Raw genomic sequence first — 27,738 nt, 5'->3', positions numbered from 1 at the left:
GTGACAGTAGGCGGAGAATGGCACGGAAGCACCGAGAGGATGCTCGCACGTCACTGATTACCACAAGCCTTCAGACGAGCCAGAAACGATGAAGCCTGGTTGCAAAGTTAATTGTCTTTTCATTTAAACACGGCGATAATATTCAAGGTAAGGACAAACATATTTTATAAGCGAAAGGACTGTGTTGTCTTGTCAACTATTTATTTTGCCAACTTGTCAACACCTGAAGATGTCGGTCATATTGTTGGTGCCGCCACCTGCCGACGTTTTGGGCGTCAATGGAATACGTTACCTTTTTTTTGTTTCATAAAACAACTATTTTCTTGACAGTCGAAGTTCGCACTCAATCACTTCTCTTTTGCAGTTGTTGGTAAAGCCTATTCAAGCAGTCTTAGTAGGATTTTACTTTATCTTTGTAACGCAAACTATTGATGATGACAAGACGCTGACTTGCTTATGCCGCGTTCAAAACAACTGAACTCGGAAATCTCCGAATGCCGACTTCAGTTTGACCAAGACAACTGTGAACTCTGAAAAAACGAGCTCCGACTGGGAAAAGTCGAACATGGCCCTCTTTTCAGAGCTCCGACCTGAAGATCACTGACGTAATGATTTCACCTCGTTTTCTTTCAGAGTTACCAGTTGTCTTGAAAACACCATTGGCCGTAACAACAGGAGGAAATACATCTGGTTTGTCACTTCCCCATAACCTGACAGAAGGAACTAACTACACGTTGTAGAAGAACATAGGCTACCTACAATTGTTCACCTGTTCATGCATCATTATGACAACTATGAATATGATTAGCCTGTGATAAATGTATACACAATTCAGTAACCCCAGTTGTTGACCTGCATATGATATTATGTAATAACAGGACACGATGCCTGTACTATTTTGGCTCTGTGACTGCATTTCATCATTCAGGCATAAGATACACAGTAAACCAGATATTTCTATGAATGTCTACTTGATTAGAATAGTCCCCATGGACAGCTCTTAATAGGCTTGCTTTCAGAGATTTCTTTGTTCAAATTTGGCAGGGTTCCTCCCTCTGATTATTCCAGTCCATTGTTTGCTTAGGTGATCTCGTGCCTTATTTGCGTCATTTATTCTGTCCTCGCCCTCTCCACACACCAAATATTAACTTTGCAAAATGTTTATTGCATCCCCTCTCCGTCACTCATAAAGAGACATTGTCCCACGTGGCTGACTTGGTAGAGCATGGTGCTTGCAATGCCAGGGTTGTGGGTTTGATTCCCATGTTGGACCAGTACGAAAATGTATGCACTCATTACTTTAAGTCGCTCTGGATAAGAGCATCTGCTGAATGTGTGTACCATATTTGACTACAGCATGGTCAACGACTCTTCAGCTCACATAACAGAGAAACCTAGTACTAGCATTATACATCAACTCCTGAATGGCATTCAATCTAGCCTGACCAAGCACCACTTTTCTTTGCATCATTGTTTTTGATGGGGAGAACCTTTCACGACTGGTCAACTCTTGACACTCAACTTATTCTAAGTAGAATAGCAATGACTGCTCAAAAGTTGCTTGTGTTTACTCACGTTATGTTGTACATAATGTAATCCAGAGACAGGGTCATGAAGAGCAATTTGAGGGCAAAACAGGAAAACTACCACACTATAACTGATGCCCTTACCATAACCCCAACACTCAAACCCTAAATCTGACTATAGGTTCCACTGTAGTCCTGCTTCTGCATTGACATGATTTGGTTCTGACGCATTATTTTATGCATTTAACAAGTTGACCAGTTTGAACTGAAACCCCATCATGATGAAGTGTTACCAAACACCATTCACAGTACGTGAGCCCAGCACAGTGACAAACAAGCAGGGAACGTGAGCTATAATAAACCCATACCCACTAGGCAAAGGCATCTATTCAACATCGGTTTAGCGTAATTTCATTGAAATGATGTCGCAACAACATTGATTCATCCAGTGTGTGCCCAGTGGGTATGAAACAGTCTGCTTTAGCTCTGATCACAATGATTGAGAATACAATCTCATCAGACCTCTCCAAAGAATAAAACACTTCGTACACAGTTTTGCACTTTGAAGCAGGTCCATTAGATGCATATTTGATGATGGGCCCCAGTCAACTTTATGAACACGGAGATGCTTGCCTGAGGCAGTCACTTATGTTAGCTCCTTGAGAATGTGAGTGGTTCATGGGTTGGTATGAGGCTAGCAGATGAATTGCATTCACATTGAAAACATGATAAAGCAGCACAATAAAATAAAAAATGGTGTAATTTTTCTCAACACAATGTGGGTGTGTAAAGTAATTATTTTCCAAGATTGAGAGCCATACGCACCTCTCTGGGTAGTGCTGTGTTGTGAGGAACTGTGGGGCAGAAAGGGTCTATAACTCTACTCTGCTGACTGGACCCCTCAACACAACCCTTGATCCCAATTAAGGAGGGTTGAAAAACCAGTGGAAGCTAAATCTCCCCCAGGGACATTCCAAGAAGTCTGAAATTCAAAGCTCTTTCAATTAGGCTACCTCTGCCCAATGAACCAAAACAACAAGTAGCTCCAGAGGTAAGGTTGCTTAGTGAAGTGGACATGAGACCCATTGTTATATGGGCCTAATCATGATTTTAAGGTTATAGTTGTCAACATATAGGCAGAGACTTTAAATCATGAATTTCAGAATTCTTGGAATGTTCCTGGGGGAGATTTAGCCTCCACTGGTTTTTCAATCCTCCTTAATTGGGATCAAGGGTTGTTGAAGGGTCCAGTCAGCAGAGTAGAGTTATAGACCCTTTCTGCCCCACAGTTCCTCACAGCACAGCACTACCCAGAGAGGTGCGTATGTCTCTCTCTCATTCTAGACTACAAGATGCCATAGGTATTGGACATTATCAGAAACTATGGAACATACGCAGAAGAGTTTGGAGTATACTGTGTGGCTGGGAATGGAAGAAGCCTTTTTCAGAGCTGAATAATATTCTCACAGTGAAGCCTCAGATGGATTTAGTTCTGGTGTACTTCTTTTGACTATTGATGTTGGCGTTAGGAGATATTTCAGATTTTTGGTCACCTGAATACGCTTGACTTTGTTTGTTTGTTTTATATTTGCTACAGTACAATGTATTTTCAGCAAGCTGATTGCAGAAACCTTCATTTTGTCAATGGTGTTTAGAAGAAACTTCATGGCGAGTGGGATAGTAGATACCAACATCTGTATGGTGGTATACAGTGCTCAGAATGTTCTGGACTTGACTATATCCTCTAGGAAGTGTGTAACTGGGATATGCAGTAATTGCAAAATATTTGCTGTAGATGCAACCCTCATATCACACAATTTTATTGTGTGATGGAATAGGAACTCTCCTGTTTCTTGTTTTTATGCTTAACAAAAGAACCAGAATGATTGCCATGGGAGTTTTTCCTAGCCACTGTGCAATTGCCTCTTAGGTGGCATTGCTTGCGCTTTTAGAATTTTAGTCTGGATATCTGGAAAGCAACTTCTGAATAAAATAATTTGATTTGTATCATACATTTGATTGATGGTTAATAATGATATACCAGAACCATGATTATAATACATCTATAAGTACATCATGTTAGAGGGTGAAAAGGTGTATACTTGAACTTGCTTCTAAATTAATTGATGTTCTTTCTATCCAAAAGATGGCAACAACAACCACTGAAAGTGGAGGAACCAGTGGGTCAAAAGATTACAAAAAGGTATGGAGTCTTTGGGCCCCGATAGTTAATTTATACTGCATAGCACATGTACAAATCCTGTATAAAGTCCTTCTGAGAATGAACATGGTCCTATTGGTGAACTGAACTCCAAGAAGAATAACTGCTATTCCTCTGAAATATTGGTCAATTCTTTGTCCTCACGAGACTAGAGTTGGTGGAGTGTTATAACTGTGCTCAGTCTATTTGTGCTTGCTGATGAAATCAAATGTTATTCGTCACGTGCTTTGTAAACAGCGTGTCGACTAACTGTGAAATGCTTACTTCGGGCCCTTCCCAACAATGCAGAGAAAAATAATATTAAAGTTAATTATGAGGAATAAATGGACAATGAGTAACTATAACTTTGTTATATACACAGGGTACCAGTACCAAGTCGATCTGCAGAGGTAGATATGTATAGTACAAGGGTAGGGATAAAGTGGCTAGGAAACAGGGTAGATAATAAGCAGCAGTGTATGTGATGAGTTAAGAGTTGGTGCAATGGGGGGTCAATGCAGATAGTCCAGTCCAGGTAGCTATTTAGATAACTATTTAGTAATCGTATGGCTAGATGCTGTCCAGGGTCCTGTTGGATCCAGAGCAGCTGATGACGTGACTAGGTAGATCATCCACTGTGTTGAGGATTATTTTTGAATTTCCATCAGTTCAGGATTAACAACTCCGTGGCCCTGTGGTTAGTGTCCACCCTGAGATTGGAAGTTGGGTTATAATGGGTAAGGTTCCAGAGGAAACATCATATTTCTGTACATCTGATATGTCGGGACCACCTTCAGCTTTAACTGATTTGGGCTTTTCCATCCTATACCAATGTAGGTAGACAAACACCTTTGTAGCGTGAAGCAGCTTGAAGTACAAGTACACCCCCTGGACAGTACGCTAATCTATCGCAGGACCTTACCCCGACTCCATCCCCCTAACGCGGAGTGCCAAGCAGATAGATTCCAATCACATGGCGGACACTAACCACAAGGCCACTGAGTTTGTGATCCTGAACTGATGGAAAGGCAGAAACAATCTTCAGGGCAGTCAGCGTGCCTTGTGTGACTCAATGTAATCATGTTATCCGTCGCTCTAGAACCAACAGAACCCCGAACAGCTTCTAGCCCCAAGCCTGCTACATAGTTAGTCCAGGTAGCTATTTGGTTAACTACATTAACTCCCCCTTCCATTGCACCAACTCTTTTGACTCATCACACACTCTGCTGCTACTGCTTATTATCTATCCTGGTTTATATGTACTGTATCTACCTCAATTACCTCTGCACATTGGACTTTTCACTGGTACCCTGTGAGAACATGTCTGTGTGGTCCCAGCCCACAGCGGCTGCCCTGAAAGGAGCCATCCAGCTGGGCATTGGGTACGCAGTGGGGAACCTGACATCCAAGCCTGACAGAGATGTACTCATGCAGGACTTCTACATGGTGGAGAGTGTCTTCCTACCCAGGTATAGTACACAGCACTGGCATCACTCAGCAGGGTTCTACACATCACTAGTTAGTGACGCTAATACAGCACAAACCCTGTAAAAGAAGTATATCTAAACCGCATTGGTCAAATTTTCCCATTGACACAGAAGTCCCTTTCACTACAAGTGTTAACTACAACATTTAGCGTGACCCTCTAAGCGTCACTGAAAAACGCACACCTGTTGTGGCATCTGTTAGGCAGTGCCTATCACCCAACTGATGCTTAGTGTACACTTCAATAGCGTCCTTGAATCACTCAGTCAATATTCTCTGTTGCAAATTTACATATTTTCAGTCCTAAATGAGTGTTTGTATAAAGGTGTTGTACTAACACTAATGTTTGTGTCGTCAGTGAGGGGAGCAACATGACACCAGCGCACCACTTCCCAGACTTCCGTCTCAAAACCTACGCCCCTCTCGCCTTCCGCTACTTCCGAGAGCTCTTTGGCATCAAAGCAGATGACTACCTGGTTAGTGTGGAAAGCCCTTCACAGAAAACACTCCTACATACCATGTTCTTCACTGATAATGCAGCATACAATCATGTAGTAATTCACCCTGTTGTCCATGATGTATCAATAAGAGCACAATTTAGTTTTGTTTGTTTGATACATCCTTGTTGCATTCCTGTCTATATGAATGCGTGCTAATAGCTCATCCTGTATGAATTCCAGTACTCCATCTGTAACGAACCTCTGATTGAGCTGTCCAACCCTGGGGCCAGCAGTTCCTGGTTCTACCTGACCAGCGACGATGAGTTCATCATTAAGACTGTGCAGCATAAAGAAGCTGAATTCCTGCAGAAACTCCTTCCTGGTTACTACATGGTGAGCCTCTCCCTTTACACAAACACCATTCCTGGCTCCATAAATGGGGCAATTCTTATCTCTAGTACTTTCAGAAAATTCCAATTCATAGATTGTAAAGTATTATTTAAAGAGACATTCCGGACATCTTTTTTTAAACCTCCCTCTTTGGGCAATTTGTAGTTCATGCATGCATAATATGAGAATTACTGTCTTACTTCAATTAGCCATGAAATCCCTAGTTTGAAAGCAACTGTTTTCTGGAAGTTGTGTGGTGCTATTTTGAGTACTGCAAGTTTGGCCCACATAAGCCAGCTCCTTAGCAATTCGATTTCCAGCCAATGAGCTTCAGCCCCTCGCCATTTGAGTGACAGCTAGCAAGATGCACATCGAGCAGTTGCACAGTGAAAGGAGGCTGGCTCAGGCCTGCCGAGTGTTATCCAATGAGGTTGCAGGGCAGGCTACACATCTACACTACACAATACCCCATAATGACAAAGCAAAAACAGGTTTTGAATTTTTTGCTAATTTATTAAAATAAACAGATCACATTTGCATAAGTATTCAGTCCCTTTACTCAGTACTTTGAAACATCTTTGGCAGTGATTACAACCTCGAGTCTTCTTGGGTATGACGCAACAAGCTTGGCACACCTGTATTTGGGGAGTTTCTCCCTTCTCTGCAGATCCCCTCAAGCTCTGTTTGGTTGGATGGGGAGCGTTGTGCAGCAACTATTTTCAGGTCTCTCCCGAGATGTTCGATCGGGTTCAAGTCCGGGCTCTGGCTGGGCCACTCAAGGACATTGAAACTTGTCCCTAAGCCAATCCTGCATTGTTTTTGCTGTGTACGTAGGGTCGTTGTCCTGTTGGAAGGTGAACCATCGCCCCATTCTGAGGTCCTGAGTGCTCTGGAGCAGGTTTTCAACAAGGATCTCTAGTTTGCTCTGTTCATCTTCGCTTCAAACCTGACTAGTCTCCCAGTCTTTGCCGCTGAAAGATGCTTTGCATTCAGGCCACAAAGTTCAATCTTGGTTACATCAGACCAGAGAATCTTGTTTCTCATGGTCTGAGATTCCTCAGGTGCCTTTTGGCAAACTCCAAATGGACTGACTCCTCTGCCTTTTATTGAGGAGTGGCTTCCGTCTGGCCACTCTACCACAAAGGCCTGATTGGTGGAGTGCTGCAGAGATGGTTGTCCTTCTGGTTCTCCGATCCCCACAGAGGAACTCTGTCAGAGTGACCATCGGGATCTTGGTCACCTCCCTGACCGAGGCCCTTCTCCCCCGATTGCTCAGTTTGGCTGGCAGCCAGCTCTAGGAAGAGTCTTGGTGGTTCCAAACATCTTCCATTGAGTGATTTAAATAGGCTGTGTTCTTGGGGACCTACAATGCTGTATACATTTTTTGGTACCCTTCCCCAGATCTATGCCTCAACACAATCCTGTCTCGGATCTCTAAGGACAATTCCTTCGACCTCATGGCTTGGTTTTTGCTCAGACACTGTCAACTGTGGGACCTTATATAGACAGGTGTGTGCCTTTCCAAATTATGTCCAATCAATTGTATTTATCACAGGTGGACTCCAAGCTGTAGAAACTTCTAAAGGATGATCAATGGAAACAGGATTCACCTGAGCTCAATTTGCAGTCTCATAGTAAAGGGTCTGAATACTTATGTAAATAAGGTATTTATACATATGCAAAACATTTCTAAACTGTTTTCGCATTGTCATTATGGGTAGATTGCTGATGTTTTTTCATTAAATTAATTTTAGAATAAGGCTGTAACAAAATGTGGAAAAGTAAAGGGGTCTGAATACTTTCTGAAGGCACTGTATATGACGTAGAACGCAATTTTCGGAGACCGGTTTTTGCTCGTGAGCGTTACTTTCAGAACTACTTGCTAAAGATTATGCAAATCTTCCAGAAAGTCTCTTTTTATTTAAGTGTTAGTAACACACTTGATCGTAGTCTCAAATATGACCGTTTATCTGTTTTTCCCTCTGTCAGAATCTGAATCAGAACCCGAGGACACTGCTACCTAAGTTCTATGGCCTTTACTGCATCCAATGTGCTGGGGTCAACATCCGTCTGGTGGTGATGAACAACGTGTTGCCCAGGGCCCTTAAGATGCACTACAAATATGACCTGAAAGGCTCCACCTACAAACGACACGCCTCGCGCAAGGAGCGCGCCAAGTCCTCGCCCACTTTCAAGGACCTGGACTTCCAGGAGATGCTCGAGGGCCTGCACTTTGATGGCGACACGTACAGTGCCTTGATGAAGACTTTGCAAAGGGATTGCAGGGTGAGGCCACTCACAGTAGATTCACTTACATATTGGTATTGCATATTCAAAACAGGAAGGCTAGTCAAATTGGTGTGACAGGAAAATAGTAGTTCCTTCAGTAGCATTTGGTTGGCTATATCGCTGATGTCACTGAACTTTGAACCCCCATTGTCGATTTAATATTATGAAAGGATGACGGGCCTCCACCTTAAGCTCTTCTGAATGATCTCATTAGTACTGTATGTTTGATTACTGGGAAAGCACAGTAGACCCCTCAACAGGGATTACTTTCAAGAACAGCCCAGAGCAGAACACCTGACTCATTACAAGGCTTAGGGACTGGACTGCGGCAGAATAACAGTCACCCAACCCAATGTGGTATGTAGGCAGCAACACAGTATAAGCCTACAGTAAATGTGTTTGGTAACCCAGGCACTGAAAAGGCCTTTGTTTAGAGGAGTTACAGAATCACATCAGTGTTTGGTCAGAAGACTGGAGGTTTGAGTATGTTTGGTTTGATAATCCAGCTCTTCCTTTTACAGCTTTCAGCATGGGGGGTTTTCAAAGGTCACGTGGAGATGCCAATTAAGAGGATTGTTTATTAAGTGGGAACAAAATGTGGTCATGTTTGTGCTTTGTTCACATGTAGGACCAGGAGTCCTTGACCAGAAGCATGTTGCGGCCCTTTTATGTTCCTGACATATTCATGTATGTGGTTATGTCTCTGTCAGGTCCTGGAGAGCTTTAAGATCATGGACTACAGTCTCCTGCTAGGGGTGCATGTTCTGGACAAGAGTCTGGAAAGGGGGGCCAGGGGGGACAGTAAGCGCCTCAACAGCCAGAGGGTCCTCTACTCCACTGCCCTGGAGTCCATCCAAGGGGAAGGCGATGGCAAGGTTGCAGAGCCAGTGGCAGACGATAACACGTAAGCGAAGATTCACCTTAAGGCCCTTTAACCAATGACATATCACTGAATACACAATGAGTCATTGTAAACGTTAGTACATTGCATTATTCACACCATGATTCAGTCATACACTGCATAACATAAATGTGTTTTTGATATTATCAGAATGGGTGGAATTCCAGCAAAGCACAAAGATGAGAAGCTGCTGATCTTCTTGGGGATCATTGATATCCTACAGTCCTACAGGTAAGAGCTTTTCGTGGAACCACTGTTGCCACTGCCATCAAGAAAAACACATCTCCACCTGCATTGCTTGCTGTTTGGGGTTTTAGGCTGGGTTTCTGTACAGCACTTTGAGATATCAGCTGATGTACGAAGGGCTATATAAATAAATTTGATTTGATATGTCACATAACATCTGAGCTTCTTTCCAAGGTTAATTAAGAAGATGGAGCACTCCTGGAAGGCCCTTGTACACGATGGGGTAGGTTAGTATGCATGTGTGATTGTGTTCATATTCCATTTGTCATAGTGGCCTGACACCTGTTTGTGTTTCAGGACACAGTGTCAGTTCACAGGCCCGGTTTCTATGCAGACAGATTTCTTAATTTCATGGGTGGCACTGTATTCAAAAAGATCCATCGTAAGTGACTGACTCACACACACACACTCAACTGGTTACCTCATGTCCTTTATATCATATTTTCTCATTAATTTGCTTAGTCATTTCACTAATGCTCCCTTTCCCTCAGCTCTAAGAGGAGCATCCTCTAAGAGGAAGAGGAGCTCCATCCATGCGATGAGGTCAGCCTCCCAAGAGGTGCTGTCCCCCCAAAAGGAGAAGGATGAGAGGAAGGCCCAAAGCATGGAGTGCCTGGACAGACCATGTAGTCACCCTTTATAAACTACACTGTACACAAACACACTTCTCACATCATGCAATCTCTGATTTATCTGTTCTTTATGCTTTTTTTTTATTTCTCTGTTTTGTTCAACAGTAAGTTCCTCCAAGCACCCTGACCTAGTCACGCTCCCTAAAAGTATAAAGCAGGCTGTTTCCTTCTCCTCCTCCGCTCTTCAGACTATCAAGAAAGACCTTGAAGAGCACCTGGAGAATAGGTAGTGTCAACTGTTCATACAATGTTTATACTTCAACACCCTGATTGTACACTGCCCCACTTCATATACACCTCATCCCTTCCTTAACCACCTTAGCACCCATACACAGTACCTTTTCAAGGCTCATCCCTTGCTGGAAGCAACTGTTTGTTCTGTAAGACAGTGATGGAGTTGTTGTTTCTCTTCCCACTGTCTTCCCAGTGCCTCTTGTATGACTGTGGCCCTGGATGACACTGTCCCCTTTCCCCCTACCCAGGGCAGCCCAGACTCTGTACATGATGTCTACTTGGTGGGTGTACAAGATACAATATGTATTTAGTTAGTCAGAAATTGCTTAATAGAATATATATTTTTCCATTCTCTATTACCACCGCTTGTTTTATCTCTATCATTAATATTCCATGCCCTTTGTGAAGTCACTCATGGGGCCCAGTTGGTATTAGATGCTACGTCGTGACCTTGCCCACCTGTGGGGGAAAATGACCTGTGGTTACCTAGGTTATCGCATTGGCTCACAGCAAAAACACAATTTTCTTGTCTGCTTTAGTCAATTACAAAACTACATTTAAGAAAAATACAACATGTATAGAGATTACTTTTCAACATTTTGCCTGCTCCCTAGCGTTCTCACTACTTAGAGAAACGTAATATTGTAAGGCTTCCCTCATGCCCCTTTTCATGACGATGCTAGCAGCCACTTGAGTGAGTGCTAGCTTACTACCGACCGGAACATTAAGCTAGCCAAGACCAACAACAGAAACAAACAGACTATACAGGTAGAGTGGAGCATTGCGAACCATAGGTCGGGATTTTTTATTTGGCTACATGTACATTGAACAACTTTGCGGCATGCTTTGTCAAGTTCTTCCCCAAAATCTCATCTGACTCAAGCTAAATTACATGCTGTTTGATTAGCTATCTGAAAATACATGATCAATTTATGTTTACTGATCATGAAATGCATGCAGTGACTTGCTGTATAACTCTGATAGAGATACATCTGCTCAATTGGAATAACAAATGTGTAGTTCAATAGGTAGCTAATAAATTAAACGGCACATGGTTGTCAATGGTTTTAGCGAAGCTAAGGGTCTCCTTGCCCCCCCCCCCCAGCCAAATCGAAAGCTCTGCACCGTATTGTGACGTTTATTGATTACCTATTCCTGAAAAAAAAAAAAATTGTCACTGACATCAGCATCACTTTTGTTCTTCTCTGACCAATCCTGTGTGAAATCACTACCAAACAAATAATCAATGAAGTCATCAGCAACAATGCTCCTCTGTGTTACATCACTGATACTCAACCTCTGCATTCTAGTGAAGACTGGTGGCAGAAGATGACAAGTCCCATCCAACAGCACCACTAAATAGACGATGACCTCTAAGCATCAACTGCACAACAAATGCTATCATGACAGCACTCCTCTACAAACTGTATTGCCTTTTAATGTTGTTACCTGCACTATGAAGCTGCTTTCTCCTGCTACAGTACACTTTGCTGCTGCTGTAACATCAGAGACAGCCCTAAGGTTTTGAGATGGAGACTAAGGCTGTTACAAAGGCAGCCCAATTCCAATCTTTTTTTCACTAATTGGTAGTTTGACCAATCATGTCAGCTCTGAACAATATCTGATGTGATTGCTCAAAAAACGAATTAGTAAAATCACTTATTCATTGCTTCTCTAACAGAGATCTGTATTTGTATGCACATCCATGTGATTGATTATTTTCTATTGACATCACTAATAATAGTTCAATTCTCTGAGGCTGGATCCCTGGAAGATAAAATTTCATCAGGTTTTTATTTGAAGCATACTAAAAAAAAGTCTATACATGCACAGAGACACTTTTTTCAGATATTAAGATAAATAATCTAAAGTAGGACCAGAAAATACTGCATTGGGCAAATGCTTCATTTACATGACATACCTCTGAGTCCTCAAATCAACCCATCAAGTCGCTTCACAATCAGTGCAGCAGACCTTGGACACCAGGGGACACAAAGTAGAGGACATACAGGAGTTGCCAATCAATGACTTGACTTGGTCAAGATTTTAAAACAATGCCATGGTGAAGGAATACCATCCAAGGCGTATGTCATGTAGCTAACGATTTGTGAATATGCCATATCAATTGTCTTCCTTTCATGATCACACATTTCATTATGTATTTCATGTAGCTGTTGTCCTATTAATGATCAGTCGTGATTATACATTTTCTTTGTGAAATTATGTATTTAAGATAATTAAATGTACAGTTGGCCTAATGTATGTCATATTTATAGAAAATACTAATTGGCTCAGTTTATACAGGAAGTATAATTTTGTTTCTGATGCTAAACTATTGGCAAAAGACCTAATCTGATTGATGAAAAGACCAGTTATTGGGCAAGAATCTGAATTGGACTGCCTGTCCTAGATGCTGCCAAAATAAAATCAGATTTTATGCAATAACGTTATGTTTTCATCTCTAAACTCTTCAGCCCTAAGAGGGCAGCATAATCATTTCCATAAATGATCCATAGGTGGCATAATGTGAATAGAATTACTAATCTTTCTTTCATATTCCAGGATCGTTATGAGTAGATGCAAATGCTATCAAAATTCCATATAGAAGAGGCTTTTTCAGTAAAAACTGAACATAGAAAGTAACTGAGTAACTGAGACAACTGCTTTTGCAGTAAATTGATCAACTGTTTACAGCCTCAATCTGATTACTTATTTGAAATAATCATACATCTTTGATTGGAAAACTGTTGGTGGAAGTCAATTGAGTGTTGTGCAATATCACCCGTAGGGTAGTATTTTCCAAATGGTGAGTGAGATGGGCCACGGTGGTCAGGACCCCTGGTGATTCACACCCAAGTCCTCCTGGGTCATGGCTTAAGACTGGGCTGTTGTGGCTTAAAACATTGTTTTGATTATCTGGAGATGTATAGGCAAATTCAAAAGGTTTTAGTTGGATCACAGTTTGGAGCCCACTAAACCTACACATCAGGTAATCTCGCTATTACTCCCCTATGGATATTGTTGGACATAGTGCTGTCAATGTACCCTGCTTAAATACAATCAAGCCATGCATGCAGTGGTGTCATGCCCAAAGGGGGGCACAAGGGTACATACCCCCTCAGATTTCTCCTGTTTTTACATTTTTCAATGTTAAATTAATTACTAAACTACAGTATATTTAAGGCCATGTTTTATCATAATTATTGATAGAAATTCGTGCAGTATTTTGTGGTTGGGTAGTAAATAGGATGCTATGATATATGCCTGTATTATGATCCCATGGACTGTTGCAATTTGGATGTTGTATCCTAAATATGTTAGTGCAGTAGTAGCGGTGCGTGAGTAAAATCAACGGGGAAGCCAAGCCAACGAAAAAGCCATATTTCGGAAGTTTACATACCCTTAGGTTGGAGTCATTAAAACTCGCTTTTCAACTTCACAAATTTCTTGTTAAAAAACGATGGTTTTGGCAAGTCGGTTAGGCCATCTACTTGTGCATGACACAAGTAATTTTTCCAACAATTGTTTACAGACATTATTTCACTTACAATTCACTGTATCACAATTCCAGTGGGTCAGAAGTTTACATACACTAAGTTGACTGTGCCTTTAGTTTTCTGGAATTTTCCAAGATCTTTTAGTCATGGTTTTAGAAGTTTCCGATAGGCTGATTGACATCCTTTGAGTCAATTGGAGGTGTACTAATTGAATATATGTAAACTTCTGACCCACTGGGAATGTGATGAAAGAAATGAATCACTACTATTTTTCTGACATTTCACATTCTTAAAATAAAGTGGTGATCCTAACTGACTTAAGACAGGGAATTTTTACTAGGATTAAATGTCAGAAATTGTGAAAAACTGAGTTTAAATGTACTTGGCTAAGGTATGTAAACTTCTGACTTCAACTGTATGTGTTGTGATAATTGCATTGTTTGCTCTATAATGTTAGTTCATATGCCTTGCCACTATATATATTAGGCATGCCTAAGGTCGGGACAATAAGATGGTGTCAGAATAAATTTAACCACACCTTTGTTTAATCACAAAACTGCAGAGCAACATTGTCCGGTGGAGTCTACAAAGCATATTGCAATTAAGAAACAGTTACATGGCCTACAGCATGGTCAATCAAGTTAATATTTACAACATATTTGGACTACAAAACAACTATTGATTTAGAACGCCAGAGAGTTAACGCAAGAAACCAATAAAAAGAAGCTGCCTCCACTATTCCAGCACCATTTCAACATCATCAAATCACCTATGCTTACTCTAATACAGGGACAAAATATTCCAAAAACGATTTAGTCCAATCAATGTATGCTAAATATCGTGTGGCTGTCTATGGTACTGATTTATGTGCGTGTAAGTAGAAAACACATGTAGAAAAAGTAGAAAAAACACTCACCCTCGTTGAGAAACACCAATGCCATCCTCCTCTCTGTCATGTTGCCGAAACGGTCTATGACTCTGTCATACAGTACAAGCTTTTAGTTTTTGTTGTCCTAGGCTACCTGGCTAAAATGCTTGCACGCTAGCCTAACTTCCTTTCATGGGCAACGATTAGCCAGCTAGTTAGCATTAGCCTACTACATCTGGCTACATTTTGAACTTCCATCCTTTCAGGTCAGAGGCACAATGTATGATTATGGTTGGATCAGAATCACCGTTATAATCTTTGGCCAGTATGGAAAATTAAGTAAAAATCCAAATCCCCATTTCCACCCATGGCTAATTTAGGAAAGGGCTCATTTTAGCTAGCTAGCCACCGGAGGACAACAACACAATAAGATGCAACAATTCAACTATCTGAAGATTGGCTTGAAGATTGGCTTGATGTGAAGCCAAATCAAAACTTTTTTGACACTTTTCACAGTTGATCACTCAGTTTAGCTCAACACTGATTGGCTATTATTGTAAAATTATTTATTATCAAGGGAGGCCAAATGCTCACTGGCTTCCCTTACATTCAATGCTACGGGCGGCAACAATATAATTATATTTGGGCTACACCTATTGGAGACAGAGGGGTGCTGTTTTGTTCGCTTGGATGCATTCTCCGGTGAGATGCATTCAGCCTCTTGCTAAAAGAGGCAAAATTTGATATTTTTTCCCTGGTAAATTGTTTGGGGAAGCCTGGCTTCTCTTAGCATCCTTGAATACACACCATTGTAGTACAGTATATTGAGATGTGTGATTTACAAAAGTCAGAATGACACCCTTAACAAAATGACAATTTAACAGGTAAAGAGGTATGCTTAGATAACATATGCAGAAAAATATACACTTTTTTTGTATATAGAATTACAGTAGGCACAATGATTATGGCTCTAGATTGCAGGAAAAAGCTGTTTCATCCTTACATACTTTGTGCCCCCTCTAAAATAATGGGTGCATTACAACCCCGCATGCGTGATTTTAATATGCAAAAAAAACAAAAGCTGACATCTTGGGAACATAGCGTGCTGTATGCATTGTTTCAACTTACCTGTGCATTACTTGATTCTCAACAACCCAAGTCAATGACTCGAGTAACAAAATAATAGTACAAGTCCTAACACATCCAGCTCAGGATGTGATTCAATTGAAGCCCTTACAACAATTGTCATGCTCATTTAGCACACTGAACTGGGTGCTATTTAAGCCATACATAGGTCTTCTGTCTGATAGACATTGGATATGCCACAGGGTCCTCCTCTTACATGACAAGTCAAACCAACTAGGCAGGTATTCAAATTGTAGCCTATTGATAAAAGGTAGGGGTTGGAGTGTGCTCATGGTTATAGAGGATGTTTCCTTTCATGTTCCACTTCCCAGGTATGATTCATACAGTTTAAATATGGATTTCTTTGAATTCAAAGGAGTGAGTAGTAGAGATGAGTGAATAGGCTTTCCCCCACCTCACAAATATTTATGAGCTGACGTTCAGTTTCTGTACAATTCACTGGAGAGTGGACATCAAACGGAAAGCGGGCCATAAGTAAACATTTGTGGTGTGACTCATGCCCTTAGTCGAAACCAGGGTGAAATCTTTACTCCAAACACAAAAACAAGCGTTTATATTGGTCATGTTCAGCAAACAGGGCGGGACCTACCTGAATCTGTCAAATAGAAACGCTAGTTTTCGTTTGGTGTAAGGATTACACCCCTGAACTCACCCACCTACGCTCATGTGGTAGTTTACGGCAGCGTGTGCGACTCACCTTCAGTTTCAACGCCACGCCCATACCTGCAGAAACCAGGAAATATAAAGCTTTGATGGAAGACGAACTGCTTATTTTGTTACTTCAAAACTCACATTCTGTTGGTGGACTATCATATTCGGTATTTAATTGTGCATTTCCATAATAAACTATCAAATATCCAGAACTTCCATTAGGTAAGTCAAACTTCGAAACTGACATGTCCTTTTGTAACCTAGCCTACTGTCTGCTTGCTTCTTTTGCCTTATTTGGGCATTGACCATTCTTTGCAGTAGCCTCTGTTGCGCTTATTTAGTAGCCTTCTCATGCGCTTAATTCATAAGAAAAACAAAGTTTCTGAAAATAGAGTATAGTTATAACTGACCAGGCTTGGGCGGCTCCAGAGTTTGTCCTTTGTAGCCCACAGCGAAGTGCTATTCTGTTACAATAACGTTACGATTTGTCCTACATTCTGAGGTCTCAATGTTGTTGACCCTTCCCGCTCTAATAGTTGATGTATTTATCCACTCTGGCTTTTCTGTTTGGGCAACCAAAACCTATTTAATCTTTAAATAATGTATAATTTATGACCTTTTGGGGTTCACAACAAAGCTGTGAAACCTTTTTGTTGTTGTTGACATAGTCAAATAACTCAAGCATAGATTGGTAACTTTAAAAAAAACTAACTACAGGACAAGAGTAACTTTGGTTTAAAAAAATAATGCCTCTGCTATAGGTGGCGCTGTTTATAGGCAGACTTGCTTAAACCCTCAACTTGAAACTTTCGTATTTCAGTGTCTTTCCTCATGCGGAACAAATTTGCCAAATAATTTCCCCATAAGGTCTGTCAGGAAAGATTTTCCTCAATCTTGGAAAACGTTTGAAAAACGTATCATTAACCATTAGCCTAAATAACAACAAATTAGGTATTGATAAATAAAACATCTGATTTCAGACATTACCATGATGAACCATGTTAAGTGTAGCATTGATACTGAAGGAAACTATCAACAATTCACTTTTTTGCCAATGTAACACCTAATGCTTAATTTAAAAAAATAAAAAAGTATTTCAATTTTCTGGTGGACTAAATGTCAGATTCACTCCAAATGTGGTTTTTGGGCTCATCACAATAGCCCCTAAAGATTTTCCAAAAAATGAAGTTGATGCATTCAAAGATGTCAATGCTGTGCAGCGATGCTCCCCATCCATCCTGACAATGTATAGGCCCATGATTTCATTCTGGTACCATCATTCTGTTACCGGGTGTTGTTGATTCACTTCACTTACTGTAGTTCAATAACCAAAATAGATTTTTTTAAACTCCGTATCATTATAGCTGATGCCCCATTCTTTCTGCAGACATCTTTTAATTTTAATTCGCGGGTAATTTATTGTGTCATTTAGGAGTCACTTTTATTGTAAATAAGAATATATGTTTCTGAACACTTCTATATTGATGTGGATACTACCATGATTACGGTAATATCTTGAATGAATCATGAATAATAATGAGTGGGAAAGTTCCAAGACATGCTAACCTTACCTTTATTGGTAATGGTTAGAGGTTAGCATGTCTTTGGGTTATGATCTTTGACCCTTTGACTTTCTCATTCATCATTATTGATGAGTTAAGGATTATCCAAATCATGTTAGCATCCACATTAATGTAAACATATTTAGAAACCTTCTGATCTTATTTACAATAAGTGACTCCAAAATTACACAATACATTATTTACCTTAAATATCTATTGGGCACAAAATAATCAGAAACGCAACCAAAACAAAATGCAAATGCATTCAAGTTTGTAGTCAAAAGCTTGATGTAGTCATTACATGCTAGGAGTATGGGGCCAAACCAACTTTTAACTATTTTATTTCTAAGAATCATTGCGGGTGTCAGTAATGTTGACTACACATTTGTTTTCCCCGCAAAAAGGATGTCTTTATTGAACACACTGTGTAAACCTAAACAGTGCAGGTTGGGAAAAGTATGTGATCCCTTGGATTTAATAACAGGTTGACCCTCCTTTGGCAGCAATACACTCAACCAAATGTTTTCTGTAGTTGCGGATCAGACCTGCACAACAGTCAGGAGGAATTTTGGACCATTCTTCTTTATAAAACTGTTTTAGTTCCACAATATTCTTGGGATATCTGGTGTGAACTGTCTCTTGAGGTCATGCCACAGCATCTCAAATCGGGATGAGGTCAGGACTCTGACTGGGCCACTCCAGAAGGTGTATTTTAAGCTGTTGAAGCCATTTTATTGTTTATTTACTTCTGTGTTTTGGGTTGTTGTCCTGTTGCATCACATAACTTCTGTTGCGCTTCAATAGGAGGACAAATAGCCTTACATTCTCATAAAAAATCATTTTTCCCTTGAGGATAGCAAGCTCTCTAAACCGTGAGGCAGCAAAGAAGCCCCAAACCATGATGCTCCCTCCACCATAGTTTACAGTTGGGTTGAGGTTTTGATGTTGTGCTGTGCCTTTTTTTTTTCTCCACACATAGTGTTGTTTTGTGTTCCTTCCAAACAACACAACTTTCGTTTCATCTGTCCACAGAATATTTTGTCAGTAGTGCTGTGGAAACATGCAGGTGTTCTTTTGCGAACTTAAAAAATGCAGCAATGCGCTTTTTTGGACAGCAGGGGCTTCTTCCATGGTGTCCTCCCATGAAAACCATTCTTGTTTAGTGTTTTACGTGCTGTAGACTCGTCAGAGATGTTAGCATGTTCCAGAGATTTCTGTATGTCTTTAGCTGACACTAGTATTCTTCTTAACCTCATTGAGCATTATGCGCTGCGCTCTTGCAGTCATCTTTGCAGGACGGCCACTACTAGGGAGCAACAGTGCTGAACTTTCTCCATTTATAGAAAATGTGTCTTACCGTGGACAGACTTTTTTTAGAGATACTTTTGTAACCCTTTCCAACTTTATGCAAGGCAACAATTCTTGGTTCACATTAGCAATGCTTCTTGTGAATAGTAAAGTTTTTTTTTTTGAGGGCAGGGCAGCTCTAACCAACATCTCCAATCTCGTCTCAATGATTGTACTCCAGGTTAGCTGACTCCTGACTCCAATTAGCTGACTCCTGACTCCAATTAGCTTTTGGAGAAGTCATTCGCTTAGGGGTTCACATACAGTGCCTTGCGAAAGTATTCGGCCCCCTTGAACTTTGCGACCTTTTGCCACATTTCAGGCTTCAAACATAAAGATATAAAACTGTATTTTTTTGTGAAGAATCAACAACAAGTGGGACACAATCATGAAGTGGAACGACATTTATTGGATATTTCAAACTTTTTTAACAAATCAAAAACTGAAAAAGTGGGTGTGCAAAATTATTCAGCCCCCTTAAGTTAATACTTTGTAGCGCCACCTTTTTCTGCGATTACAGCTGTAAGTCGCTTGGGGTATGTCTCTATCAGTTTTGCACATCGAGAGACTGAAATTTTTTCCCATTCCTCCTTGCAAAACAGCTCGAGCGCAGTGAGGTTGGATGGAGAGCATTTGTGAACAGCAGTTTTCAGTTCTTTCCACAGATTCTCGATTGGATTCAGTTCTGGACTTTGACTTGGCCATTCTAACACCTGGATATGTTTATTTTTGAACCATTCCATTGTAGATTTTGCTTTATGTTTTGGATCATTGTCTTGTTGGAAGACAAATCTCCGTCCCAGTCTCAGGTCTTTTGCAGACTCCATCAGGTTTTCTTCCAGAATGGTCCTGTATTTGGCTCCATCCATCTTCCCATCAATTTTAACCATCTTCCCTGTCCCTGCTGAAGAAAAGCAGGCCCAAACCATGATGCTGCCACCACCATGTTTGACAGTGGGGATGGTGTGTGTTCAGGGTGATGAGCTGTGTTGCTTTTACGCCAAACATAACGTTTTGCATTGTTGCCAAAAAGTTCAATTTTGGTTTCATCTGACCAGAGCACCTTCTTCCACATGATTGGTGTGTCTCCCAGGTGGCTTGTGGCAAACTTTAAACAACACTTTTTATGGATATCTTTAAGAAATGGCTTTCTTCTTGCCACTCTTCCATAAAGGCCAGATTTGTGCAATATACGACTGATTGTTGTCCTATGGACAGAGTCTCCCACCTCAGCTGTAGATCTCTGCAGTTCATCCAGAGTGATCATGGGCCTCTTGGCTGCATCTCTGATCAGTCTTCTCCTTGTATGAGCTGAAAGTTTAGAGGGACGGCCAGGTCTTGGTAGATTTGCAGTGGTCTGATACTCCTTCCATTTCAATATTATCGCTTGCACAGTGCTCCTTGGGATGTTTAAAGCTTGGGAAATCTTTTTGTATCCAAATCCGGCTTTAAACTTCTTCACAACAGTATCTCGGACCTGCCTGGTGTGTTCCTTGTTCTTCATGATGCTCTCTGCGCTTTTAACGGACCTCTGAGACTATCACAGTGCAGGTGCATTTATACGGAGACTTGATTACACACAGGTGGATTGCATTTATCATCATTAGTCATTTAGGTCAACATTGGATCATTCAGAGCTCCTCACTGAACTTCTGGAGAGAGTTTGCTGCACTGAAAGTAAAGGGGCTGAATAATTTTGCACGCCCAGTTTTTGATTTGTTAAAAAAGTTTGAAATATCCAATAAATGTCGTTCCACTTCATGATTGTGTCCCACTTGTTGTTGATTCCTCACAAAAAAATACAGTTTTATATCTTTATGTTTGAAGCCTGAAATGTGGCAAAAGGTCGCAAAGTTCAAGGGGGCCGAATACTTTCGCAAGGCACTGTACTTTTTCCAACCTACACTGTGAATGTTTAAATGATGTACTCAATATAGACAAGAAAAATGCTATTTGTTATTAGTTTAAGCACACTGTGTTTGTCTATTGTTGTGACTTAGATGAAGACCAGATCAAATTTGGTCAAATTCATGCAGAAATCCAGGTAATTCCAAAGGATTCATATACTTTTTCTTTGCACTGTGTGTATATGTAGGTACACAGTACCAGTCAAACGTTTGGATACACCTACTTGATAGAATGCAAAGGGTGGCTACTTTGAAGAATGTCAAATATAAAATATATTTTGATTTCTTTAACACTTTTTTTGGTTACTACATGATACCATATGTGTTATTTCATAGTTTTGATATCTTCACGATTCTTTTATAATATGTAAAATAAAAACCCTTGAATGAGTAGGTGTCAACTTTTGACTGGTAATGTATAGAAGACAGAAGTTTTAAGGGGGGAAATGTCCACCAAAGCTGTTTCCAGAGAATTGAATGTTCAGTTATCTAACATAATTATTTGAGAATTTGGCAGAGCGTCCAAGACAACATGTAACCACTCCAGCCCAGGACCTCCATCTGGCTTCTTCACCTGCGGGATCATCTGAGAACAGCCATCCGGACAGTTGATGAAACTGTGGGTTTGCACAACTGAAGAATTTCTGCACAAACTGTCTAAAACTGTCCTCACCAGTCTCTTGACTTGACTGCAGTTTTGGCGTCGGAACCTACTTCAGTAGACATGCTCCCCTTCGATGGCCACTGGCACACTGGAGAAGTGTGCTCTTCACAGATGAAACCGGGAAGATGGCAGACAGCGTGTATGGTGTTGTCTGGGTGAGCAGTTTGATGTCAACGTTGTGAACAAGAGTGCCAAGCGTGTTTCTGCCAATATCCAGCAACTTTGCACAGACATTGAAGAGAGAGTGAGACAACATTCCACAGCCCGATCAACTCTATGCGAAGGAGCTTCATCGCGCTGCATTAGGCAAATGGTGGTCACACCAAATACTGCCTGGTTTTCTGATCCATGCCCCTACACTTTTTTTAAGGTACCGCATCTCTGACCAACAGGTGCATATCTGTATTCCCAGTCATGTGAAATCCATAGAATAGGGCTTGATGAATTTATTTAAGTTGACTGATTTCCTTCTATGAACCATACCTCATTAAAATCTTTGACATTGTTGCATGTCGCGTCTTATATTTTTGTTCAGTATTTTCATACTGAAGTTGGAATAATATTGTGAAATTTATGATAATGCCCTTTTAATGGAATACATTTTTTAAAAGACCGCCTGAAGATTCAGACTGTTTTGGTGGGATTTAATTTTGGCCTGCCTACTAAATTTGTTAATAGACCAATAAGAAAGATACAGTATTTCCAAACCTGCCAATAACAGCTAGTGTTCAGTTTCCCCCTCCCCACTCAGCCCATTCCCAAACAGTCCTACCAAACAGTCTGTTCTTTGCTTGAGAAATTGCTCTTTGCTAAAGAAGCTATTTTTGAACATTTTAATTTAAAACAATCACCGTAAGGTACTTAATTGTTACCCAGAAATGATTTGATATTGATATTTAAAAAAATAACCATATCCGCATCGCATCCGTCTGGCATACTGTATGCATTCCATAGGGACAATGCATAATCAAGTGAAAGCCGATTGAGGAAAAATACAACAATAATACTGAAAGTGGTAATTGGTGAGAGACAAGGTCGCAATAAAAAGACTGCTTACGTAAAGCCATAAAGACGATCAAAACATGACATAAAACAACTTGCAAACAGACTGGCTTCCGATTTAGAAACCCCCACCAGTAGTGTAAAAACTACCCAATTGTCATACTTGAGTAAAAGTATAGATACGTTAATAGAAAAGGACTCAAGTGAAAGTCAGCCAGTTAAATACTACTTAAGTAAAATTATTTGGTTTTACGTTTACTTTCGATACCTAAGTATATTTAATTGCTCAAATATACTTAAAATTCCTTATATTAAGCAAAGCAGATGGCACCATTGTCTTGTTATGAAAGTTTACGGATAGCCAGCGGACACTCAGACATAATTTACAAACTAAGCATTTGTGTCTAGTGAGTCTGTCAGATCAGAGGCAGTAGGGATGACCAGGGATGTTCTCTTGATAAGTGTGAATTTGACTTTTCCTGTCCTGCTAAGCATTCAAAATGTAACTTTTGGGTGTCAGGGAAAATGTATGGACTAAAAAGTACAATATTTTCTTTAGGAGTGAAGTAAAAGTAGTCAAAAATAGTAAAGTACAGATAACCAAGCATCTTTTATCCTTTTCGCTTATCTGAGCATGTGGCACTCACGCTTGTGGTAGGCATTTGGATGTGGGTATTTTAATATGTTCCCCATTAGCTGCTTCCAAGGCAGCCGCTACTCTTCCTGGAGCCCAAACAGGTAGGCCTACCTGTCCTCCTGATCCAAGTGATCTTTTTTATATTGAGGGTAGTTTGGGTACTTTGCTGGCTTCTTATTCATTCATTCTCATTGTTATTTTTTGGAACATGCAGAATAGGCACTGTGACTAAAACGTTAACTAGTATAAATAAATGTAGCAACCCAAACACCCATCACCACAAGAGATTTTGCATCACAATCCTCTGGTCAAATTGCATCACTTTGCAGCTTAGGAGATGCTGTTTTGATTTGAGGGAAATGTTATTTGATGTAAAAACATATTCTCATTCCCCCTGTTGTGGTGTCACTGCTTTTCAGATGCCCATAAAGGCTTATCTTAAACCAGTTTAATGCTGAATTCAGTGATTACATCATGTAGAAGACATATTGTGATATTTGGGACAGCATGGTGGAGGGGTGAGTGTGTGTGTGTGTGTGTAGTAATGTGCCATGACACGGGTCCAGCTGGTGAGATTTACAGTAAAAGACTGAACGAGGCCACAGGATTAATGCTTTTGTTCTGCTGACATCCATGCTCAACAAGAGAGAAGTGAGACACTTGTGTGCATGTGCCACTGACTACATGGAATAATACTAGAAATGTATTTGATGAGATGACTAAAGTTTTTGATTCTATGGGACCATGCCTTATTTATTAAGATGTTGTTCTGGGAGGTAGTGAGGGTTTTAGATTATAATCCTAGTCATCAGTCAGCACAGTGGAAGCATCCTACATGCTCTTTGTCCCTATGTCCCCTATGCCCTTTAGGCAGTGCCTGCTGCCTGGATGATGCACAATGCATAGCCATTAAAGTTATTCCATTCTGTAGTGTTTTTGTTACCTAACTGGGTATAAATAGTCTGTTATTTATGGGTTTGCTGCTGGTTTGGGGCCCTTAGAGTTTTAAGGGATTTCTGTGCCCTGCTCTTTCACAGTGAAATCTCCTGCTCTCATGGCCCAGCCATATAGAGAGCAGTAATCCAGACATGCAAACTGCTGGGATATAATTCCTATCCAGAGGTTTGTATTGGCTGGCAGCTCTCCAGCTGCATTTATTTATTTCCCCCCTCACGGGACATGGCTGCATGCTGTCAGTGGGTGAGAGGTAATGTGAATGTTGAAGTGAATGGTCTGCTAGATGGAGAATATTTTTGGGGGGGATGGAAGAGGGTATGGTGTGATGATGGAAAGTTGAGTGTGTGAGATGATGATGGAGGCTCTGGGTTTTAATGGGGACTAAACCTACATAGGGATTTTTAGAAAATGGGGTGGTGTACATACATGATCTGTCAGGGCTTCGTACCACAATTATCCCGACGGCAGCAGCAGTGTTTTCATTAGTGTAATGTTTAGAGATCTCCAGAGTTATGTAACAGTGACGCGCTGTCATCCCCTCTGGGCCTGCCCACCGCCAGTAGCATGACTGTTGTCCATTTAGTTTCTCTGAGGGGAAAAAAAACATCTGTCAGAGCCGATGGTAGGGGACACAGGGCTCGTGATTGAGAACGTAGTAGCAAGTAGGCAGGGCTCAGTGGGTTCAGTGTAGTGTGTATGATGGCAGTGAGCACAGTGGTGGCAGAGAGGATTAGAAGTCAGGGCTGCCTTTCAGAATATTGCGGAGGGAAGTGAGATGTTAGTGGAGCCATTGTGAGTAGCATGGGGTGTATGTAATGCAGTTGCAAGTGGAGAAACAGCCGAGGGTTCAAATATGAAGTTTAAGAAGTTCATTACCATCATGCAGGCGGCCATGGGGATCGTCCCCCTCAACAAACGAGAGCTCCTACCACCTGGGAGAAAACTCTGGAGACCCCCAGGGTGAGTTAAGTTAAGGTGTGCATATGAGCTTGTATGCATGAAATTAATGTTTGTCTGTCTGTATGTAGCTGTTGGTCTATTCAAGTACAAGCATCTACTGTACCTCTACAATATTTGAATCCTATGCACAAGTATTCAAAATGTTGTTAATATCGCTAGGCTAATCAAACATTATTTGGAATGTATGTTTCTGCTTTGCTCACCAGATGGTACTAGCCTTCATGCTACAGCATGAGCATGTTTGTTGCCATTATATACTGCTCAGGTCATAGATGCTGCATTTTGATTGTGACTGCTATTGGAGCACAGCAGATGAATGAATGTAGCAGAGGTCGTTCCTGTGAGTAGCATGGCTCTCCTTAGCTGGACCAATCCAGCACACAATCACTCACTGGATCTGTTATCAGATCCACTATTGAACCATTCTTTAGTCCATGGCCGCTACTGTATTTATCGTTGCAAATAAAATTTGCAGTGTATTGCCACTCAAGCGGTTACTAAGTTGTCAAGTAAGGTTCTTTTGTTTGCGTGTTTATGTGACCCCCCCCCCCCCACCACTCACTGAGGTTGATGTTGTGGATCAATTATTCAGTATACACAACATTGCTCTTAGTAATTCTCCCAAGGTACAGGAATTCCACTTTAGACATGAATGTGTTCTCAGTTTGAAGATGTCCTAATTGTGTGGGTCTCATGCTGACAGAAGCTTGTCTATCACTTCCCTGCTCAGCTATAACACGGCTAGGGCAGGGGATTGGGGAGTTCGTTGGGAAGGATAAGTCAAACAACACAAGCTGAGCATTTGGTCAAAGATCCACAGCAAGGTCAATCACTTTATTTATTACTATTCTGACATGAGGTCAAATGGCTGCAGAGGAAATGTTTGGCTCAAGCTCAAACAGATTACAGCTGCGTTGAGGCCTTAAGTTTGTGTGTGCGCATGCCTGTGCATCAGACTGTGCCTTTGCATGTGTGGGTGTTTGTTTGTGTGGTTGTGACCAGGGCAAGGCTTTGTTGTGTTATGGATTGGTATTTGAACCAATAACTTTCACTGTGTTAATGTTTCACTTCAATGGCCCGTCAGCGTTTTAATTCTCTAATGTGGAATGAAATTCATTTCATACAGTTTCTACTCATTTCAGCTGACATTTTACCAATAACAATCCTTTATACGAAGTTGAACTCTATTCCTAATGTTGAGTAATGGTTATCTAAAGCCCTGCTGTCTCTCCCAACAGGGACACACCCAGTACTGACCAGTCCAACACTGACCTGTTCAGGTCCAGCTGCTCCTGGGATAGGTTCTACTGGACCAAGGAAGCCCAGTGCCTGTGTCTCCGTCGACTCTCTACACCCAGCTACTCTGCTATTCTGAGGGTACCTCATCCTTTCTGCCTACTTTGTATTCTTTATCCATCCTATTCTGCCCTAACACTGTGAGCGTGTGTGGTTGGACATATGATTTACAGTGGGGCAAAAAAGGTATTTAGTCAGCCACCAATTGTGCAAGTTCTCCCACTTACAAAGATGAGAGGCCTGTCATTTTCATCGTAGGTACACTTCAACTATGACAGACAAAATGAGAGAGAAAAAATTCGGGAAATCACATTGTAGGATTTTTAATGAATTTATTTGCAAATTATGGTGGAAAATAAGTATTTGGTCACCTACAAACAAGAAAGATTTCTGGCTCTCACAGACCTGTAACTTGTTATTTAAGAGGCTCCTCTGTCCTCCACTCATTACCTGTATTAATGGCACCTGTTTGAACTTGTTATCAGTATAAAAGACACCAATCCACAACCTCAAACAGTCGCACTCCAAACTCCACTATTGCCAAGACCAAAGAGCTATCAAAGGACACCAGAAACAAAATTGTAGACCTGCACCAGGCTGGGAAGACTGAATCTGCAATAGGTAAGCAGCTTGGTTTGAAGAAATCAACTGTGGGAGCAATTATTAGGAAATGGAAGACATACAAGACCACTGATAATCTCCCTCGATCTGGGGCTCCACGCAAGATCTCACCCCGTGGGGTCAAAATGATCACAAGAACGGTGAACAAAAATCCCAGAACCACACAGGGGGACCTAGTGAATGACCTGCAGAGAGCTGGGACCAAAGTAACAAAGCCTACCATCAGTAACACACTACGCCGCCAGGGACTCAAATCCTGCAGTGCCAGACGTGTTCCCCT

At 41.0% G+C, this 27,738-nt stretch overlaps 2 protein-coding genes across 6 annotated transcripts in view; both read left to right on the top strand.

Moving 5' to 3' along the window:
* Positions 1-2: 2 nt before the first annotated feature.
* pip5k1ba (phosphatidylinositol-4-phosphate 5-kinase, type I, beta a) lies at positions 3-12,788 on the top strand. Of its 5 annotated transcripts, none has more exons than XM_031803112.1 (15): positions 3-147; positions 3,673-3,729; positions 4,109-4,136; positions 5,065-5,195; positions 5,570-5,687; positions 5,892-6,044; positions 8,031-8,327; positions 9,041-9,234; positions 9,382-9,462; positions 9,652-9,700; positions 9,775-9,859; positions 9,969-10,103; positions 10,215-10,335; positions 10,537-10,624; positions 11,659-12,788. In XM_031803112.1, exons 4-15 carry the CDS (start codon positions 5,155-5,157, stop codon positions 11,674-11,676), a joined length of 1,380 nt encoding a protein of 459 aa, XP_031658972.1. In that variant the 5' UTR covers positions 3-147; positions 3,673-3,729; positions 4,109-4,136; positions 5,065-5,154; the 3' UTR covers positions 11,677-12,788. The 5 variants fall into 5 exon arrangements, with proteins under 5 accessions (XP_031658972.1, XP_020312892.1, XP_031658971.1 ...); XM_020457303.2 differs by lacking the exon at positions 4,109-4,136 and adding an exon at positions 634-690; XM_031803111.1 differs by lacking the exon at positions 4,109-4,136 and adding an exon at positions 634-690 and having other exon boundaries at positions 11,654-12,788.
* Positions 12,789-16,557: 3,769 nt separating this feature from the next.
* Positions 16,558-27,738, top strand: part of LOC109867945 (tight junction protein ZO-2-like) — a 37,969-nt gene continuing 26,788 nt past the window's right edge. Inside the window, exons 1-2 of the mRNA XM_020457285.2 lie at positions 16,558-16,727; positions 26,780-26,918. The gene's annotated coding sequence lies outside the window, so the exon portion shown is untranslated. The remainder of the gene's footprint in view (positions 16,728-26,779; positions 26,919-27,738) is intronic.

Source organism: Oncorhynchus kisutch, linkage group LG23 (assembly GCF_002021735.2).
Source record: "Oncorhynchus kisutch isolate 150728-3 linkage group LG23, Okis_V2, whole genome shotgun sequence".
Classification (NCBI taxonomy): Eukaryota; Metazoa; Chordata; class Actinopteri; order Salmoniformes; family Salmonidae; genus Oncorhynchus; species Oncorhynchus kisutch.
Note: the sequence above shows the minus strand (reverse complement) of the source record. Positions and strands in the feature narration are given on the sequence as shown.

What these genes read in the sequence shown, in the direction of transcription:
- pip5k1ba (XM_020457301.2), top strand. Translation starts at nt 3,673, where the DNA reads ATGGCAACAACAACCACTGAAAGTGGAGGAACCAGTGGGTCAAAAGAT. An exon ending in GAGAGTGTCTTCCTACCCAG is followed by an intron (nt 5,196 to 5,569) that starts GTATAGTACACA and finishes TTGTGTCGTCAG; the next exon opens with TGAGGGGAGCAACATGACAC. An exon ending in CCAGTGGCAGACGATAACAC is followed by an intron (nt 9,235 to 9,381) that starts GTAAGCGAAGAT and finishes TGATATTATCAG; the next exon opens with AATGGGTGGAATTCCAGCAA.